Source organism: Oncorhynchus nerka, linkage group LG21 (genome assembly GCF_034236695.1).
Source record: "Oncorhynchus nerka isolate Pitt River linkage group LG21, Oner_Uvic_2.0, whole genome shotgun sequence".
Taxonomy (NCBI): domain Eukaryota; kingdom Metazoa; phylum Chordata; class Actinopteri; order Salmoniformes; family Salmonidae; genus Oncorhynchus; species Oncorhynchus nerka.
In genome coordinates, this window is record NC_088416.1 from 4631528 (window position 1) to 4652289 (window position 20762).

The 20762-nt window shown below is 42.4% G+C and overlaps 1 protein-coding gene across 3 annotated transcripts in view; it reads right to left on the bottom strand.

Annotated features, from left to right (window-relative positions):
- Nucleotides 1-20762, bottom strand: part of LOC115103701 (VPS10 domain-containing receptor SorCS1-like) — a 185736-nt gene that overhangs the window by 33916 nt on the left and 131058 nt on the right. For all 3 annotated transcript variants that reach the window (XM_065006209.1, XM_065006210.1, XM_065006211.1), the window contains exons 5-11: nucleotides 16561-16634; nucleotides 14564-14628; nucleotides 13478-13596; nucleotides 13080-13169; nucleotides 9544-9723; nucleotides 2664-2810; nucleotides 1380-1482 (exon numbers count right to left, since the gene is read on the bottom strand). In XM_065006209.1, the coding sequence (XP_064862281.1) occupies nucleotides 1380-1482; nucleotides 2664-2810; nucleotides 9544-9723; nucleotides 13080-13169; nucleotides 13478-13596; nucleotides 14564-14628; nucleotides 16561-16634 (778 nt within the window). The remainder of the gene's footprint in view (nucleotides 1-1379; nucleotides 1483-2663; nucleotides 2811-9543; nucleotides 9724-13079; nucleotides 13170-13477; nucleotides 13597-14563; nucleotides 14629-16560; nucleotides 16635-20762) is intronic.

The following is a 20762-nucleotide window of genomic DNA, read 5'->3' on the forward strand; positions in this document are numbered from 1 at the left end:
ATGGTATAGTTTAGGACCTTGAGTGTGGCTGAGATGCACACATGACCAGCTCTGAAACCAGATTGCATAGCGGGAAAGGTACGTTGGGATTTGAAATGTTAACTTGGCTTTCGAAGACCTTAGAAAGGCAGGGTAGGATAGATATAGGTCTATAGCAGTTTGGGTCTAGAGTGTCTCCCCCTTTGAAGAGGGGGAGCTTTCCAATCTTTGGGAATCTCAGACGATACAAAAGAGAGGTTAAACAGACTAGTCAGAGGGGTTGCAACAATTTGGGCAGATCATTTTAGAAAGAGAAGGTTCAGATTGTCTAGCCCGGCTGATTTGTAGGGGTTCAGATTTTTCAGCTCTTTCAGAACATCAGCTATTTGGATTTGGGTGAAGGAGAAATGGGGAGGCTTGGGAGATTGGCTGTGGGGGTGCAGGGCAGTTGACCTGGGTAGGGGTAGCCAGGTGGAAAGCATGGCCAGCCGTAGAAAAATGCTTTTTGAAATTCTCAATAGTAGTGGATTCATCAGTGGTGACAATGTTTCCTAGCCTCAGTGCAGTGGGCAGCTGGGAGGAGGTACTCTTATTCTCCATGGACTTTACAGTGCCCCAGAATGTTTTTGAGTTTGTGCTACAGGATGCAAATTACTGTTTGAAAAAGCTAGCCTTAGCTTTCCTAACTGCCTGTGCATATTGGTTCCTAACTTCCCTGAAATAGAAGCATGTTCAGTTGGGTGGCAAAGATGGTATTTTAACATTACGAAACCATATATTTAGTCTCTGTTCATGTGCAAATGGGAGACTGTCATATCTGACTGAAAGGCCCATGTAAAGCCAGTGATGAGCAGTCTGTCACGAAGAGTCAACAGTTCCATACAGCACAATATAAAAGACAATAGACGGGCGCTAGTCAGGCAGTGACTGGAGGAGAATAAGAAAAGGCACTTAAGAGGAACAGCAGGCACTCTGAAGATGCTGTCCCACTCTAGAATTCCCAAGTGTAGCACTTAGCTAGTAAATCCATCTGTATACAACGCACAGTGGTGACAGCGCGGGGACGTCAGTTTGGGCCAACAACAAATATTATGCATGGCCGTCCTAAAGTATGCTGGATCAGAAACTTTTCAGGAAATGCTTTGGGCTGAGTACATAATTTAAATCTGGATATATTTGCAACATGAATGAAGCCCCTAAATTGTATAACTGCCAGTGTTTGAAAACTTTAATACAGGCCTATATGTTCACCCCGGAACGATAAAGTATGCAAATTGTCTAAACTCAACTCATAAAGTCAAAGAAACCCCTCAAGTATCTGAGCTTCACAAAATGTACGCAGTAAATGTAACTTTACAAATCCACACTGCCACTTTAAATAAAATCCCATGTTCACCTACCTGAGGCCACAATGATCCCAGGGGCAGAGTCCTTGCTCTCGATATTCCCCGACGTGTAGGGGTTGGCCGACACATGTAGGTGGAGGTGTAGGGAACAGTATGGCTGGGGAAGAAGAACAAACAGAACAGTTAGCCTGACTCGTTAACAAAGGAGGGGGAAGATCTGTCACCAGAATAGACTTATCTGTATGTCAACACAAACACCCATTAGAGAAGACCCTCAAGCAAATGGCCATCGAGGTGGGATTTATTGACACACACATGAATCCACACACACACACACACACACACACACACACACACACACACACACACACACACACACAAACCACCCCCCCCTCATCATAAATCCTCACACAAACACTACTCCCCATTGGCTCCTTCCACCATTAGCTTTGATTGGAATAACCTTTAGCTACACAATTCTCATTAGGACACTGCAAATGCCAGTAGTGCGAGCGTATGTGTTGTGTGTGTGTGTGTGTTGTGTTTAGAGGTTTATTAAAAGGCTGACATTTTCTGACAAACGACTGCATAATACTGGGTGAAGGCGAGGTGCGCTATTGAATCACTAATTACTTTATCAAAGGGTAATTATTTTGGGGTGTATTAAGGAAGCTAAAAAGTGGCTATGCTCTACCCCTTGGCTGACTGGGACCTGTATCTATAATACACACTGTAATAAAGCTGACAATTAAAGCAAATCTGTGTTACTTTGAGCCTTTTAGACGGCCAGCACACTTAACTATGAGAAATACCCCGAATAGAGTTGATATCCACAAACAATACAGCAAAGGTCTCAACTTTGGAACTACTTGAAAGTAGCTATTAGCTAGCATGAACAATCAACACCCAAGTTTGTGGAGAAACAAAGAAAAGAAAGGCATAGTTTGTCTCTCTCTTTCTGACACATCTCCAGCTCTAAATGTGAGATCAGTTTATTGGACTGGATCAAAATCAAAATGGCTGACCTTTCAGCTCGGCTAGCTTCCTACGCTGCACAACCTCCGGAGCGCTCAGCTTTGACGAGCAGTGCTCTTTCAGAGCTCTATCCCCCTTCGCTCACCACCTCAGCACCGCGGCAACGGCCCGGCTCAGTCAACTTCTGACAAGGCCCCGTTGACAAGTCCAACAGTGTTATGACGTGTGTGTGTGTGTGTGTGTGTGTGTGTGTGTGTGTGTGTGTGTGTGTGTGTGTGTGTGTACCCATGTGTGTATACATGTGTGTTTGGTACGTGCGTGCATCTGTTTGTGTGGTGTGTGTGTGTGTGTGTGTGTCCTCACTAGTTCACAGCGGATGCTGTTGCCCCTCAGGTCAGCAGTGGGAGCCTGCAGGAGCCTCCAGTCTCTCCCTCTGTTGTAGGTGATGTAAGTCTTCACCACGCTGTCCGTCATCTTGTTGGCGAGGAACATCCCTTTTATACCCGCCACCTAGGAGATATAGATCAGGGAAAACATGATGCAATACTCCTAAAAGAAGTAAAGATGCAATACTTCTATTAGATCCTGCTATCAGCCCCAAATTGTAGCTGGTCTAATAATGAGTGGTTACTTCAAGGAAGGTTCTAGACCTATTTCTAGGGAAATGGTCAGACACATTGTTCTCAACTAAAAGTGATCTTATGTATAAAAAAAATGTATTTTATTAACGTAAGAAGTGCAAAATGTAAGTTTGTTATGAACAAAGTACGAGACCAGGCTATCTCATCAAGATAATGGATGAGAGATAAAAATACCTGACTAATATTACGCATTTTCATAGAGTCTAGACGATAAATCACATCTTACTTAATACAAACATATATTATATGGTGTTTAGCGAGATGTTATCACGTTTTTATGGTTATAGGATGTGTGTGTGTATCGCCAGAGGGGATCTACTGTAATACGCATCATAATATATTGTGCTCTGCTTAATGCAGGAGATATGATTGTGATACAGATGTAGGATCTTAATTAGACCTATATTGTTAAGGCAAAATAATCCTGCGGCCACAGGATTTTAACGTTTAGTCCATAATGTTACTTGATCGGTGGTTAGGCTATTAGCTGGCAAAACGTGGGCTCCATAACCGTGTGTTAGTGCGGGTTTTCAGTTAATTTATGCAAATCACAAAGCTCATCTGCATTTTCTGCAGTGCAGGAAAATTCTCAGCAACAAAAGAGAGAACAAATTAAGATCCGACATCTGTATCACAATCATATCTCCTGCATTAAGCAGAGCACAATATATTATGATGCATATTACAGTAGGTCCCCTCTGACGATACACACACACATCCTATAACCGTAAAAGCGTGATAACATCACGCTAAAAGCCATTTATTACAAAATAAGTAAGAAGCGATTTATCGTCTAGACTAGACTCTCTGTATGTAGTAAGATACGGGTGTCCTAAGTTAATCTGACTTGGGGGCTTGGGAAATAACTCTGAATATGAAATTGAGTTGAAGTCCTCACATGCATCTGCCAAGCACTCCCTTCTCGTCAATAATTGACAGATACTTCAGTCTCGCCTGGAGCTCAGATTTTAGCATATGCTGTGTTTCGGGTCCCCGACCCCAATCAAGGGACTGGATTTGATTCTATCGCCGATCTCAAGGCCAAATGAGGGGCTTAGACGCGGCTGGTATATCATCAACAGCTTAATTATTAAATTTTTCGATGGAGCTGATATTTTCTTCCCTGGCAATCTGGTGTACAGCGGGCCCCACGTTTGTATCAGGTATGTAAGCTAATGTCTGCAGTTATTCATCAAAGAAAAGAATGTGCGCGTCAGCAGTTTGAAACTGCTTCTGTGTTCATTCCAAAGCGCCTTTGAAAATGGAACAGCAACTCGGTTTACTTCCAAAAGTGACAGGAGATTACTTTATTCTCTACACCTCCTGGTTCTTAAACTCTCCCACATTGATCGCTAGTCAATATAATCTAATATTACTGGAGTAGGTAATATAGAGAAAGAATAGGTCTATTTGGGAAGATTGCATTTAAACGAGGCTATGTTTGATGGTTATTATCAGTGATATATTAATTCCATCTGTCAACTGTGTGATTGGAAATCATTCAATACATCAAAGTGCTTGGGGGTCGAACACCTTGAAACTGTCTAGTTTGTACTTCTGCCAACTCTGGCTGCATTCGATATCATGGCCCCACAGGGACGCCACACTTCAAAGCCTACTATAGGCCTGGGCCTAGTTACTGTACCACTAGAGTATATGGTATAGGTGTTCCAGAGCCTAGCTCCAGAGGCAACAATTCATTTCCGGTCTCAGGAAAGATGAAGGCAATTGGTATCTCAAGGTTACACTCTAGCGCAAACCACCTCTGTTTCTAACATTACATGCCACCCTTGTGCATTGGGAACCTGTATGTGTATTAACCATTTCTCCAGTGTATTTACAGATCAATCATGACATTAAGCATTTTCCTTCACCACACTCCTGCCTTGTTTACAGTATATTCACTGTATACATACATACATACATACATACATACATACATACATACATACATACAGTGGGGCAAAAAGTACTTAGTCAGCCACCAATTGTGCAAGTTCTCCCACTTAAAAAGATGAGAGAGGCCTGTAATTTTCATCATAGGTACACTTCAACTATGACAGACAAAATGAGAAAAAAATCCAGAAAATCACATTGTAAGATTTTTAATGAATTTATTTGCAAATGGTGGAAAATAACTATTTGGTCAATAACAAAAGTGTATCTCAATACTTTGTTATATACCCTTTGTTGGCAATGACAGAGGTCAAACGTTTTCTGTAAGTCTTCACAAGGTTTTCACACACTGTTGCTGGTATTTTGGCCCATTCCTCCATGCAGATCTCCTCTAGAGCAGTGATGTTTTGGGGCTGTTGCTGGGCAACACGGACTTTCAACTCCCTCCAAAGATTTTCTATGGGGTTGAGATCTGGAGACTGGCTAGGCCACTCCAGGACCTTGAAATGCTTCTTACGAAGCCACTCCTTCGTTGCCAGGGCGGTGTGTTTGGGATCATTGTTATGCTGAAAGACCCAGCCACGTTTCGTCTTCAATGCTCTTGCTGATGGTAAGAGGTTTTCACTCAAAATCTCACGATACATGGCCCCAATAATTATTTTCTTTACACGGATCAGTCGTCCTGGTCCCTTTGCAGAAAAACAGCCCCAAAGCATGATGTTTCCACCCCCACCTCCCAATCTTCTTCTGGATCATCCAAATGCTCTCTAGCAAACTTCAGACGGGCCTGGACATGTACTGGCTTAAGCAGGGGGACACGTCTGGCACTGCAGGATTTGAGTCCCTGGCGGCGTAGTGTGTTACTGATGGAAGGCTTTGTTACTTTGGTCCCAGCTCTCTGCAGGTCATTCACTAGGTCCCCCCGTGTGGTTCTGGGATTTTTACTCTCCGTTCTTGTGATCATTTTGACCCCACGGGGTGAGATCTTGCGTGGAGCCCCAGATCGAGGGAGATTATCAGTGGTCTTGTATGTCTTCCATTTCCTAATAATTGCTCCCACAGTTGATTTCTTCAAACCAAGCTGCTTACCTATTGCAGATTCAGTCTTCCCAGCCTGGTGCAGGTCTACAATTTTGTTTCTGGTGTCCTTTGACAGCTCTTTGGTCTTGGCCATAGTGGAGTTTGGAGTGTGACTGTTTGAGGTTGTGGACAGGTGTCTTTTATACTGATAACAAGTTCAAACAGGTGCCATTAATACAGGTAACGAGTGGAGGACAGAGGAGCCTCTTAAAGAAGAAGTTACAGGTCTGTGAGAGCCAGAAATCTTGCTTGTTTGTAGGTGACCAAATACTTATTTTCCACCATAATTTGCAAATAAATTCATTAAAAATCCTACAATGTGATTTCCTGGATTTTATTCTCATTTTGTCTGTCATAGTTGAAGTGTACCTATGATGAAAATTACAGGCCTCCCTCATCTTTTTAAGTGGGAGAACTTGCACAATTGGTGACTAATTACTTTTTTGCCCCCACTGTATATATAAACTCAGCAAAAAAAGAAACGTCCTCTCACTGTCAACTGCGTTCATTTTCAGCAAACTTAACATGTGTAAATATTTGCATGAACATAACAAGATTCAACAACTGAGACATAAACTGAACAAGTTCCACAGACATGTGACTAACAGAAATGTAATAATGTGTCCCTGAACAAAGGGGGAGTCAAAATCAAAAGTAACAGTCTGGTGTGGCCACCAGCTGCATTAAGTGCAGCAGTGCATCTCCTCATGGACTGCACCAGATTTTCCAGTTCTTGCTGTGAGATGTTACCCCACTCTTCCACCAAAGCACCTGCAAGTTCTCTGACATTTCTGGGGGGAATGGACCTAGCCCTCACCCTCCGATCCAACAGGTCCCAGAAGTGCTCAATGGGATTGAGATCCGGGCTCTTCGCTGGCCATGGCAGAACACTGACACTCCTTTCTTGCAGGAAATCATGCACAGAATGAGCAGTATGGCTGGTGGCATTGTCATACTGGAGGGTCATATCAGGATGAGCCTGCAGGAAGGGTACCACATGAGGGAGGAGGATGTCTTCCCTGTAAAGCACAGCGTTGAGATTGCCTGCAATGACAACAAGCTCAGTCCGATGATGCTGTGACACACCACCCCAGACCATGACGGACCCTCCACCTCCAAATCGATCCCGCTCCAGAGTACAGGCCTCGGTGTAACGCTCATTCCTTCGACGATAAACGGAAATCCGACCATCACCCCTCGTGAGACAAAACCGCGACTCATCAGTGAAGAACACTTTTTGCCAGTCCTGTCTGGTCCAGCAACGGTGGTTTTGTGCCCATAGGCGACGTTGTTGCCAGTGATGTCTGCTGAGGACCTGCCTTACAACAGGCCTACAAGCCCTCAGTCCAGCCTCTCTCAGCCTATTGCGGACAGTCTGAGCACTGATGGAGGGATTGTGCGTTCCTGGTGTAACTCGGGCAGTTGTTGTTGCCATCCTGTACCTGTCCCGCAGGTGTGATGTATGGATGTATCGATCCTGTGCAGGTGTTGTTACACGTTGTCTGTCACTGCGAGGATGATCACCTGTCCGTACTGTCTCTCTGTAGCGCTGTCTTAGGCGTCTCACAGTACGGACATTGCATTTCATTGCCCAGGCCACATCTGCAGTCTTCATGCCTCCTTGCAGCATGCCTAAGGCACGTTCACGCAGATGAGCAGGGACCCTGGACATCTTTATTTTGGTGTTTTTCAGAATCAGTAGAAAGGCCTCTTTAGTGTTCTAAGTTTTCAGAACTGTGACCTTAATTGCCTACCGTCTGTAAGCTGTTAGTGTCTTAACGACCGTTCCACAGGTGCATGTTCATTAATTGTTTATGGTTCATGGGAAACAGTGTTTAAACGCTTTACAATGATGATCTGTGAAGTTATTTGGATTTTTACAAATTATCTTTGAAAGACAGGGTCCTGAAAAAGGGAAGTTTCTTTTTTTGCTGAGTTATATATATATATTTATATTATTCAAAGTATTTTTTTTTTTATTGAAACAGAGATAGGTAGAGATGAGCAGAGAGACAGAAAGATTCAGAGAAGCCGTGAAGCCAGGCAGCAGTGTTACCCACTAGACCAGCCTCAGGCACACATACAGGTACATCTACCTTATCTCCAGTATATTTACTTTGTACATGTACAAGAGGTCTATCATGACGTTGTGTATTTACCTCATACAGGTCTATCATGACGTTGTATATTTACCTCATACAGGTCTATCATGACATTGTATATTTACCTCATACAGGTCTATCATGACGTTGTATATTTACCTCATACAGGTCTATCATGATGTTGTATATTTACCTCATACAGGTCTACCATGATGTTGTATATTTACCTCATACAGGTCTATCATGACGTTGTATATTTACCTCATACAGGTCTATCATGACGTTGTATATTTACCTCATACAGGTCTATCATGATGTTGTATATTTACCTCATACAGGTCTATCATGACGTTGTATATTTACCTCATAAAGGTCTACCGTGATGTTGTATATTTACCTCATACAGGTCTATCATGACGTTGTATATTTACCTCATAAAGGTCTACCGTGACGTTGTATATTTACCTCATAAAGGTCTATCATGACGTTGTATATTTACCTCATAAAGGTCTACCGTGATGTTGTATATTTACCTCATACAGGTCTACCATGATGTTGTATATTTACCTCATACAGGTCTATCATGACGTTGTATACAGTATTTACCTCATACAGGTCTATCATGACGTTGTACATTTAGTTCATACAGGTATATCATGACGTTGTATATTTACCTCATACAGGTATACCATGATGTTGTATATTTACCTCATACAGGTCTACCGTGATTTTGTATATTTACCTCGTACAGGTCTATCATGACGTTGTATATTTAGTTCATACAGGTATATCATGACGTTGTATATTTACCTCATACAGGTATACTATGATGTTGTATATTTACCTCATACAGGTCTATCATGACGTTGTATATTTACCTCATACAGGTCTACCGTGATGTTGTATATTTACGTCATACAGGTCTACCATGACGTTGTATATTTACCTCGTACAGGTCTATCATGACGTTGTATATTTACCTCATACAGGTCTACCGTGATGTTGTATATTTACCTCATACAGGTCTATCATGATGTTTTATATTTACCTCATACAGGTCTATCATGACGTTGTACATTTAGTTCATACAGGTATATCATGACGTTGTATATTTACCTCATACAGGTCTACCGTGATGTTGTATATTTACCTCATACAGGTATACCGTGATGTTGTATATTTACCTCGTACAGGTCTATCATGACGTTGTATATTTACCTCATACAGGTATACCATGATGTTGTATATTTACCTCATACAGGTATACCATGATGTTGTATATTTACCTCATACAGGTATACCATGATGTTGTATATTTACCTCATACAGGTCTACCGTGATTTTGTATATTTACCTCGTACAGGTCTATCATGACGTTGTATATTTACCTCATACAGGTATACCATGATGTTGTATATTTACCTCATACAGGTCTATCATGACGTTGTATATTTACCTCATACAGGTCTACCGTGATGTTGTATATTTACCTCATACAGGTCTACCATGACGTTGTATATTTACCTCGTACAGGTCTATCATGACGTTGCCCTCGTGCCCCATGCTGCTGACTACGTTCTCCAGGGCCAGGGTGTAGAAGACCCCTCCAGTCTCTGACACGTACAGGTTGTAGGTGTCGTTCTGGTTCCACTCCTGCACCGCCGCAACCACCCGGTTCTCATCCGTACTGATCACATGCAGATCCTAGCAGAGAAAGAATGTCAGCAGGTTACATTTGACATTAAGTTGCATATACACTTTATCATGTAATTGGAACAAATACATACATTTGTGAGCTGTAATTAAGTACAGACTAATATACACTGAGTGTACAAAACATCAGGAATACCTGCTCTTTCCATGACATAGACTGACCAGGTGAAAACTATGATCCCTTATTGATGTCACTTGTTAAATCCACTTCAATCAGTGTAGAGGAAGGGGAGGAGACAGGTTACAAAATGATCTTTAAGCATTGAGACAAGTATTGTGTATTCTTGAGACAAGTGTATTCTTGCCATTCAGAGTGTGAATGGGCAAAACAGAAGATTTGTGCCTTTGAATGGGGTATGGTAGTAGGTGCAAGCCGCACCGGTTTGTGTCAAGAACTCCAACGCTGCTGAGTTTTTCATGCTCGACAGTTTCCTGTGTGTATCACAAATGGTCCACCATCCAAAGGATATCCAGCCAACTTGACACAACTGTGGAAATCATTGGAGTCAACATGGGCCGGTATCCCTGTGGAACGCTTTTGACACGTTGTAGAGTCCGTGCCACAACGAATTGAGGCTGTTCTGAGGGCAACTCAATGTTTGGTGCACTAAGTTAATTGAACATTTTAATGAACATTTAAATTAATCATTTTTACAGCGATTTTGTTTGATTACAATTCAATCATTAGTTGGTAGCTAACCATTTCAAATAGATTGCATTGGTGAAACAATCAGATTTAATTAATGACATGAAGGCCAACTGTAATTTCACTTACACAATAGAATAATTACACAATAGTAATTACAGTGAAATTACACTGGAATGAACAACTTGATGAAGAGCGTATCAAGCAACACAAACTCAAACTCACACCTCCAATTTCAAAATCCCCATGTAATTATCAAATTAACAGAGGTGATGCGGTATGTAACTCTCAAAATGTATAGCTTCCCCCTCCTTTTCGCCAGTAAGGTAACAGAAAAACAATCTACTGCTTCAGAAGTATCGTACAGTGGAAGTGATCTGATGAAATAAAAGGTTGATTTGGTACTCTCTCTAACTACTGTAGCTCCTCAATGGAGACGATAGTTTATTTAGAATGCATTCTAACTCATCCAGCACATAATCACAAGAAAATAACATAAATTACAATCGAATCTAACATCTCCCTTGATTAACCTTAAAAATTGACATTCCATGTACCCACAATCAACGCCTGTTAATAATAATAATATGTCAACGGGTGTATTACAGTGGCCTTTCGAGAACCTCCGTCTACCCAATTTACTCATCCCACCCCCGCTGGGTTTAATCATAAGACTAAATCAGTATCCGACCTCATTCTCACCAACGTAACTCCAGCGAGGAGGATATTACACTTATTAACTTGAATTGCGTGCTTGTCGGCCCGCACTAACACAGAGGGACACAAGCTGTTCTCACTAGTGAATTTCATCTACCTCTGACTGCGCCTGCACACCTCAGTGTGTAGAGAGAGAGAGAGGGAGAGAGCGAGAGAGTGTGTGAGAGAGAGAACGAGACTAGGATGGCCCATGGCTTGATTGAATAAAACATGTTTAATTGTCAATGGAGAGGCGGGAAGGCCACAAAGGAGACCACAAGCATATAACTGCATTGAATAACAATGCCAGAAATAATGGCAGTTGGTTTTGGCCTCAGTTCACTCATAAATAACAAAGAGATGCTGGATAGAAAGCTACCTGTGATGTTTCCAGTATTGGTCTCATGATGGCTTAGGTTTGAATTCCCATAGAGATTATTCTTTTGATGCATTTAAGGTAGGTTGAAACATAGATATATATCCACTGGACCGGAGTCTGGTCGAGTGGGTAACACTCTCGCTTCCGGAACCATATACTTCCTCCTACAGCAGGGATCACTGATTGTTTCCAGCATGAGCCCTAGACACTTCTCCACCCTCTACTCTGTCTTCCTGCTTCTGTTCTCCCTACTCAGTCTTCCTGCTTCTGTCTACTCAGTCTTCCTGCTTCTGTTCTCCCTACTCAGTCTTCCTGCTTCTGTTCCCTCTACTCAGTCTTCCTGCTTCTGTTCTCCCTACTCAGTCTTCCTGCTTCTGTTCTCCCTACTCAGTCTTCCTGCTTCTGTTCCCTCTACTCAGTCTTCCTGCTTCTGTTCTCCCTACTCAGTCTTCCTGCTTCTGTTCCCTCTACTCAGTCTTCCTGCTTCTGTTCCCTCTACTCAGTCTTCCTGCTTCTGTTCTCCCTACTCAGTCTTCCTGCTTCTGTTCCCTCTACTCGGTCTTCCTGCTTCTGTTCTCCCTACTCGGTCTTCCTGCTTCTGTTCTCCCTACTCAGTCTTCCTGCTTCTGTTCTCCCTACTCGGTCTTCCTGCTTCTGTCTACTCAGTCTTCCTGCTTCTGTTCTCCCTACTCGGTCTTCCTGCTTCTGTCTACTCAGTCTTCCTGCTTCTGTTCCCCCTACTCAGTCTTCCTGCTTCTGTTCCCTCTACTCAGTCTTCCTGCTTCTGTTCTCCCTACTCAGTCTTCCTGCTTCTGTTCCCTCTACTCAGTCTTCCTGCTTCTGTTCTCCCTACTCAGTCTTCCTGCTTCTGTTCCCTCTACTCAGTCTTCCTGCTTCTGTTCTCCCTACTCAGTCTTCCTGCTTCTGTTCCCTCTACTCAGTCTTCCTGCTTCTGTTCCCTCTACTCAGTCTTCCTGCTTCTGTTCTCCTACTCAGTCTTCCTGCTTCTGTTCCCCTACTCAGTCTTCCTGCTTCTGTTCCCTCTACTCAGTCTTCCTGCTTCTGTTCTCCTACTCAGTCTTCCTGCTTCTGTTCCCTCTACTCAGTCTTCCTGCTTCTGTTCTCCCTACTCAGTCTTCCTGCTTCTGTTCCCTCTACTCAGTCTTCCTGCTTCTGTTCCCTCTACTCAGTCTTCCTGCTTCTGTTCCCTCTACTCAGTCTTCCTGCTTCTGTTCCCTCTACTCAGTCTTCCTGCTTCTGTTCCCTCTACTCAGTCTTCCTGCTTCTGTTCTCCCTACTCGGTCTTCCTGCTTCTGTTCCCTCTACTCAGTCTTCCTGCTTCTGTTCCCTCTACTCAGTATTCCTGCTTCTGTTCCCTCTACTCAGTCTTCCTGCTTCTGTTCCCTCTACTCAGTCTTCCTGCTTCTGTTCTCCCTACTCGGTCTTCCTGCTTCTGTTCCCTCTACTCAGTCTTCCCGCTTCTGTTCCCTCTACTCGGTCTTCCTGCTTCTGTTCTCCCTACTCGGTCTTCCTGCTTCTGTTCCCTCTACTCTGTCTCCCTGCTTCTGCTCCTATCCTGGCATGTTGATCAATCATTGTATGACCATGTGTGTCTGTGAGTTATACCTTAGGCAAGGTGTACTTGGGTAGCTTCATGGGTGTGAAGACTTCCCGCTTGGCTGACACATAGTAGATTGGACGGCCACCAGTTGACACCTGCAGGTCATGAAACCATTGAATGAAAAAACACATTCAAGATATATATGACCCATTAAACATACTACACACTAAAGCCCTGATTAAGATAATCTGTTATAATACATTTCCAATAAAAGTATAACATGTTCTCTCTCACACACATACCATTGTTCGTTCACATTCAAGCAGTATAACACATCAATCCCAATGCATATTCACGCAATATACATACTGATATGATCTCAAAATTTCTGATAATCCTACTACATGTTCTCTTACACACACAGCTCTGTTCTGGTTCACGTCAGATATGTACAATTACCTACCTGGACAAACACATACTCGTCTTGCACCACAAGGGAATTGGGGTCAATGTAGCCAGGGAACGGCTTGCCCTTATTGGCCTCGGTGCAGTTCTGCAGCTTGCAGGTGACGTACAGCGCCTCTGCACACACGGAGAGAAGAAACCGCAGCCATTGAACCAATGATCATATTAGCCAATGGGGAACAGGCAGCCTTCACAGCGAGCTAGCCTTCCATCAGGTGTCTCACATTAATTGTGTCAATAAAGTGGTGAGAGAAAAGCGAGGGGAAAGTGGAGGGTGGACCAGGGAGGCCAATTGCTTTCTTTCCCCTCTATTGCGGTGTGAGGTGGGGAGAGAGGTGTGGGACTGGCTGTCCCTGTGTGTTAGGCTTCAGCTAACTATGCTGTCTGGTTTACACAGTGAGCCGCGTGATCAATGGTGATGGCCATACTGGGGCAAAGCTTGCGCTGTCACAAGGGTGTCTGTATCTGTGGCGGCTGCTAACTGGGGGTGATTCTGCCACCCCAGCCAAAAGGGTGGTTGTTTGCTTTCTGTCAGGGATTAGAAGGGAGCTTCTATTTTTGTCTATTGAGTTAGTTGAGGGCCGGGAAGAATACCCCTTAAGTTTTGAGAGATGTATCCCCAGTACAATGGCGTAGATTAACTATGAGGTGTATATGTCATGTGTTACCTCCATATCGGTCTCAACCTTTTGACGTTAGGATACATGGTAAATATAATATGTTCATGACAGAGTAGAAAAACATAAATTGTGAATTGGTATTGTATCATGCGTATTGCGTCACTGTATCAGGTAGATCCATTCAAGTGAATTATGTCCGTGCTAAAACACCGGACAGGTGGCCATTGTGTTTCCATCCATTTCATTGACATTCAGAATGTTGAGTATCGGGATCACTCTGGTTTTAAAGGCATTCTAATATATGCATTACTTTTCTCAATCGTCATTGTGCGCCTTCAATCGTGTGGCCCGTAGCCCTACATACCCTCTCAATCCCTTTCCACTTTAGTTCAAGGCTCATAGTACAGTAGAGACACCGGAAAATTGAGGAACAGAGCAGGAACTCTGAAAATTGAATTACTCACGTCCTTCAGAGATGATGGTTTCCAGGTGAATTAAGCCCGGTTCTTTGTCTAAACCCGTTTTCGACCTGCGGGGGAGAAGACGAATTTCTTTCATGTACATCACTATTCTTTAGCAAGGAAGGACAGAAGGACTTTACTGATGCTACCGAGCTTATACTTACCTTCTCATCCCTGAGATTGCTTGTCAGATAAATACAGAACACTGAGGGGAAATGACAACCAGAATAACGATTGCCAGAAACTTCAAGGGCCCCAGGCTATAACCTTGAGGAACACCTCAAAAGGTTGTTCATTGAGGTAAAAAGGAAAACTACCTCAGGTGTTGCGTGTGATGTTACCGTGTTCAAGGCCAAACCATACCAAACTGCCCTTACCTTCCTGACAGATTGATGGAGAACACATCCTAACATTAGCAAGAGGGAAGGTAATTGATTTGCTTGCTCAGAATGCCCGCAGACACAGTGCAGCTGCACAAAATCATTACAGGCCTCAAATATTTACTAAAAGGAAATCGGAGGGATATCTTCATAGAGCAAATGAGACAGCACACAAAGGGAGATGAGATCACGCACAGAGCCCACCCCCCGGTCTTAATTATGGCACTTTTTGGCAGTATTGGTGATTTCCTAGATAAAACGCATAATCTCTGGAGACTGACCTATTTATCTTTCTCCCTCATTCTCTCTTCAGTTTAAAAAATAAGGGTGAACAACTATTATTTAAGCTCACCTATTTCAATTCTCATAGACTGTACTAGTGGTGAGTTTGAATCTACAGCATCTACAATGTGGGAAGATAAGGGGCAGTAATAATGATTTGACATGTGATTAGCTGTGATGTTGTCTTTCCTTGAGACTAGTGGTTTAAACAGGTACAAATGATTAGAAGGGTTGTCATGAGATGGAGCTCTTGCCTCACATTAAAAAAAACAGAGAAGATGTGATCTATAGATGTGATCCAGATTCTAGATGAAAATCTGCTCACGGCTGGCAGGTTGACGTTTTTTGGGACGAGTCCTGTCCTCGAGTCAGAACTGAGCGATTTCTGCTTGATTTTGACTTCTGCAAAGTCAAAATTGGCTATATTGTAAAAATGTATTACCTCTTTGGTCTAATGTAATGTTAGGGTTAGGAATCAGGGTTAACAGTGTGATTTTGACAGTTCGTGTCTGGCAGACGTGGGACCAGCTACGAAGTAGAACAGGACGGAGAACAGAGGAGGAGAACAAGAAACGAAACAGTAGAAGGAAGATCAAATCCCGGCAGAATATAGATAGAAGACGAGAGCATTCTCATGGGGTGGATTTGACTGACACGGTCAAGTAAGGTCATGCTTTCGAAAGACCTAGGGCATTATGGTTCAAACAGAAGATCTAAATCAAACTACAATGCTCTCATTATCAAGTATTATCAAGGACTGCTGTATCCCATGACAGAGAAGCTCATAAAAAAAGGATAATAAATATATATTTGCAGCATTAATTGTACAAGGTATTTCATGCATATCCAAATCCATTTAACTCCCTCAAACTAACATTCCAAACGTAACTCCAAAACCTTGGATATGACCTTGCTTTAGGAATAACATTGAACAGGACCCCTCCTGAGCTCCAACAGGTTCTGGCTGAAATCACAAAACTCATCCAAAATTCCACTCATGTGTTGACTACTGGGTCTGTTCACATTCCCTTGTCCACTAGCCACGCTCGACCAAACGAAGACCACATCGTTAGCTGCATTCCAAATCCTGAACCATTCAGCACAGTGAGTTCACGAACAAGCCCTAATGCATTCGTTAGAAGTCTGAAACTCTTTGGAGCGCCAGCACCTTGCTATCTCATGTTGAGAAAGCACAGACGCAGACATGTCAATAATGTAACGCAAAGAAGAGGATTCACTCTGGCATATCTGCTTCCAAAGACCAAATAAGGATTTCAATGTATAGTTAGTCTTGGCATTAGGGAAGACAGGAAGAAGGTTATAGGTTGCTGTGCTTACCAGTAGAATCGATTGGGGGCCACCCTCTCATGGACAAGTTGCCACCTCCTTCCAAACTCCACCGAGCTGTACAGCTGTGGGGAGAAAGCCGGTGGGACTTACATTCTGTATTCAGTCAGACAAGACAGATTAAATGAATACTGTAAAATAATCATTCAACGCAAACCCTAAGTGACAGTCCAGATATAGTTTACTTTAATTCAAATAGTTTAGCATTTTCCCATTACCCTCAATGTGATACAATATGAGCACAACTCGTTATACAATTAGTCCTGCTCACTTCACAAATGATGCAATCACGCAATTACTTCCGTAGGAAAAATTGCTCTCAAGTTGATTTACATTCTTGAGATGCTATGTTACCTACTTGGCACAAGAGAGCAGCAAAAAATGTGCCTCAGAACAGGGCTGAAGCTGATAGACACGATCTGTCAATCCTCCACACATTCTTTCCATGTGAAAACCTCACACACATTCCCAGGTTAAATAAGAAGCTGTAAAAGGGATTGTGTATGGTGAGGGTGTCATTGTACTGGATATATGGCTGCATACTCCTAACAAGGCTAGAGATCAGCGGGGGGGGGGGGGGGGGGGGGGTGATGTGTGTGTTTGTGTGTGTGTGGCGGGGGGCCTAGCAGGGGAGCCGCAGCACAGCCGGTGGTCTCAATGTGAGCATTGTTTCGCAAGTCAGCACTTCGGGAAGGTTGCTGAGATATCCCAATCTCTACTGAGAGCTGCTACACAGAGATGGTTCGCACACACACACACACACACACACACACACACACATAGGCATTTCAATCTCTATTGGTAGATGGTTTGAGCCGAGGGGGGATTCTTTCAAGAAACAGGAAATCTTATTTGGGGAAGGAAGCATGGCACAATTGAATATCCTGAATAAGCATGGAATAAATGCCTTTTGGTTGCTTCTTTTTTCACTATTTAATTTGGAGTCAGTATTTTTTCTGGTTACTATGAACTATCCATGAACAATGTCAATATTGGGCTTTGTTTTGTTTGTTGTTTTTTGAGCTTAATCTGTTTACTGATGTCCAGCCAATGAGACGCAAACCTTGTGAGAATGGTAAAGTTGTGAAAGTTTGGATGTGGTTTATTTTTTTATTCTTTTACAAAATCACCTGCGACAGCTAAGCCAAATGATGTATTGGTTTACTGATTATAGCAGAGAAGTCAACGAGGCATGAGACTTTATTTAATTGTTTTAGTTTGTGGACTTTTTCCATTTTAAACGTGAGCGATCAAGCATAACATGTAAACAGTCATTTATTAACGGCCGACTGAATGGTGATACTGTTTGTTAATATTTGTTTATTTTTTTAAATTGTAGTTTTTTACTCATTCCTGAAGGGTGAAGTCAAGGCCTCAGTTAACAGACCTCAATTTCAGCACATTTTCATTCAAATAATCCCCTTGAAAATTCTTGTTATTCAATTGATAATCATGTTTAATTAAACTGATCCGAACCACCATTAAAGCCAAGCTGAATTGCAGGCATTTGAACTGCAGTGAAATGATGTTCCATTATGTAAGGTCTTTAACAAGGTCTTTACACAATGGTCTTCAAAGAACACCAGTGAAGGCCAACCATTAGGGTCTTCAGTCCACAACACATGCTACTACCATCCGTAACATCATTAAACATTTCATAACCATGTCATAACATTAGATCAGGCCAGGTTGAACACGTTACTATGTATGTACAGTACTGTACTGCATGTACTATACAGTCGGTTGCTTCCATACCATTTGTGCCTTATCTGCAATATCTGCATATGAGCATATGCTATTCTGGCCACAGAACATGGTCAATATATTTCTACGTCAATACATGGCAGTGGAAAATGTAAAAAATGCTATTTGAGCTGAGCTATGACTTTCATAAGGAACAGAGTTGAATTAAACAGATGCAAGAAGAAGGGGTAGAGAGGAAATCACTGACTAATTAGCTAACCCCCACACTGAGGTTGTGTCTCAAATTGCACCCGATTCCCTAGTTAGTGCACTAATTTTAACCAGGCCCCATATGGATCTGGTCAAAAGTAGTGCCTCATATAGGGAATAGGGTGCCATTTGAGACACATACAGTGTTAGCACTTAGTCAGGCAAGTTGGAGAGGAGGGAGAGTGAGAGGGATTTGTACACTGAAATAAGTACTGGCTAGAGAGCCAGATCTCCAATCTAGGAAATGCCAAGGAGGAAGGAGGAATAGCTCCAAGGGACCATAGAGAGTAAATAAAGAGAATGGGAAAGACGGGAGCAGGAGATTGAGGGAGGGAGGGAGATGAGGGGAGAGTGAGAGTGAGAGATTTAGAGAGAGAGAGAGAGAGAGAGAAGAAAGAAGTGAGGGTCTATAGAGTGTAGCATATATATACACATGGCCAGGTGCATCCTATAACAACAGCCGAAAACCTCCCGAAGTACAATAAGTATCTCCTCTGGAGAAAATGAGTATTATTATTTATCAGATGCGAAGAATTAGGCCCAAATGGCTCTGGCTGCAAGATAGGCATTTATTAATGGTAATGGTCAAAATGGCTATATATCGCAGGTCTGGAATATATCTTTGGCATAATTACCTTCTCTCTTGCCTCAGTAATTCACAGACAATTACCATCACAAGACAGTGTCTCATGTATTAGATGATTATTTATTCATGAACAATTCCATAACCATTTATTCGATACAAATATGCACTGCATTCCCTTAGACTCCAATATCAATTAATTATAAGCACAATGTTTACATCTTTGTCTGATTCATCGAGCTTGATTCATCGAATCACTTAGTCATGGCGAAAAGGAATTAGTCAAACCCTCGTTCTAAAGGTATATAATACACGTTTAGCCTTTGTTAAAGTGCATATGACTGTTTATCGGGGTTCACCTCGGTTGGTTTTTCTTTCTCCTAAAGTTATTGGAAGGAATGCCGGGCCTACATTTAACGGACGAGGAGCTTCAAGAGAAATCTACCTCATTTTCACCATCTCCAGCACCACCCCGACATTAACATATGTGAAAATGGCCCGTTTCTATGTTTTGTAGTAAAAACAATAGAGAAAGATGAGTCTTTCCAAGGACATCATAAACCAATTAGTAGAGAATTAGTAGGCAATTAGTTGGCAATGCCTACGCACAATTGGTCAAAATCAAACGATGCACAATGATGATATCATTGGAAACACGTATCTTCCTCTATCTCTTTTTACTACCAAACATGGAAATAAACAATTGTCACATATGTCTATGTTGGGGTGGTGCTGGAGGTGATGTTCAAGAAGTTGAAAAATGGTGAAGTTTCCTTTTAAGGGACTTAGGTATTGGTCCTCAAAAGTCCCCACACTGCAAAAGAAAGTCGCCATGTAGGGCCATCTATAGGACTCTATGAAATATATGAAGTATGTTGAGTGTATGGCACTATTCAGGGCATTTGGAAAGCATTCAGACCGTTTCCCTTTTTCCACATTTTGTTACGTTACAGCCTTATTCTAAAATGGATAAAATCATTTTTTCCCCTCAATCAATCTACATACAATACCCCACAATGACAAAGATGAAAAACATCCTGGCAGCATGATGCTACCACCACCATGCTTCACAGTTGAGGGACTGGGAAACTAGATGAACGGAGCAAAGTACAGAGAGTGTCTTGATGAAAACCTGCTCCAGAGTGCTCAGGACCACAGACTGGGGGCGAAGGTTCACCTCCCAAACGGGACAACAACCCGAAGCACACAGCCAAGACAACGCAGGAGTGGCTTCGGGAAAGTCTCTGAATGTCCTCGAGTGAACTAGCCAGAGCCCGGACTTGAACCCAATAAAACATCTCTGGACCTGAAAATAGATATGCAGCAACACTCCCCATCCAGAAATTCTACAGAGAAAAATGGGAAAAACTCCCCAAATAAAGGTGTGCCAAGTGTGTAGCGTCATACCCAAGAAGAATCAAGGCTGTAATCGCTGCCAAAGGAGCTTCAACAAAGTACTGAGTAAAGGGTCTGAATACTTATGTAAATGTGATATAAGTTTTTGATTTTTAATACATTTGCAACATTTTCTAAAAAACAGTTTTTTCTTTGTCATTATGGGGTATTGTGTGTAGATTGATGAGGAAAAATAACTGTTTAATCAATTTTAGAATAAGGCTGTAACGTAACAAAATGTGGAAAAAGTGAAGGAGTCTGA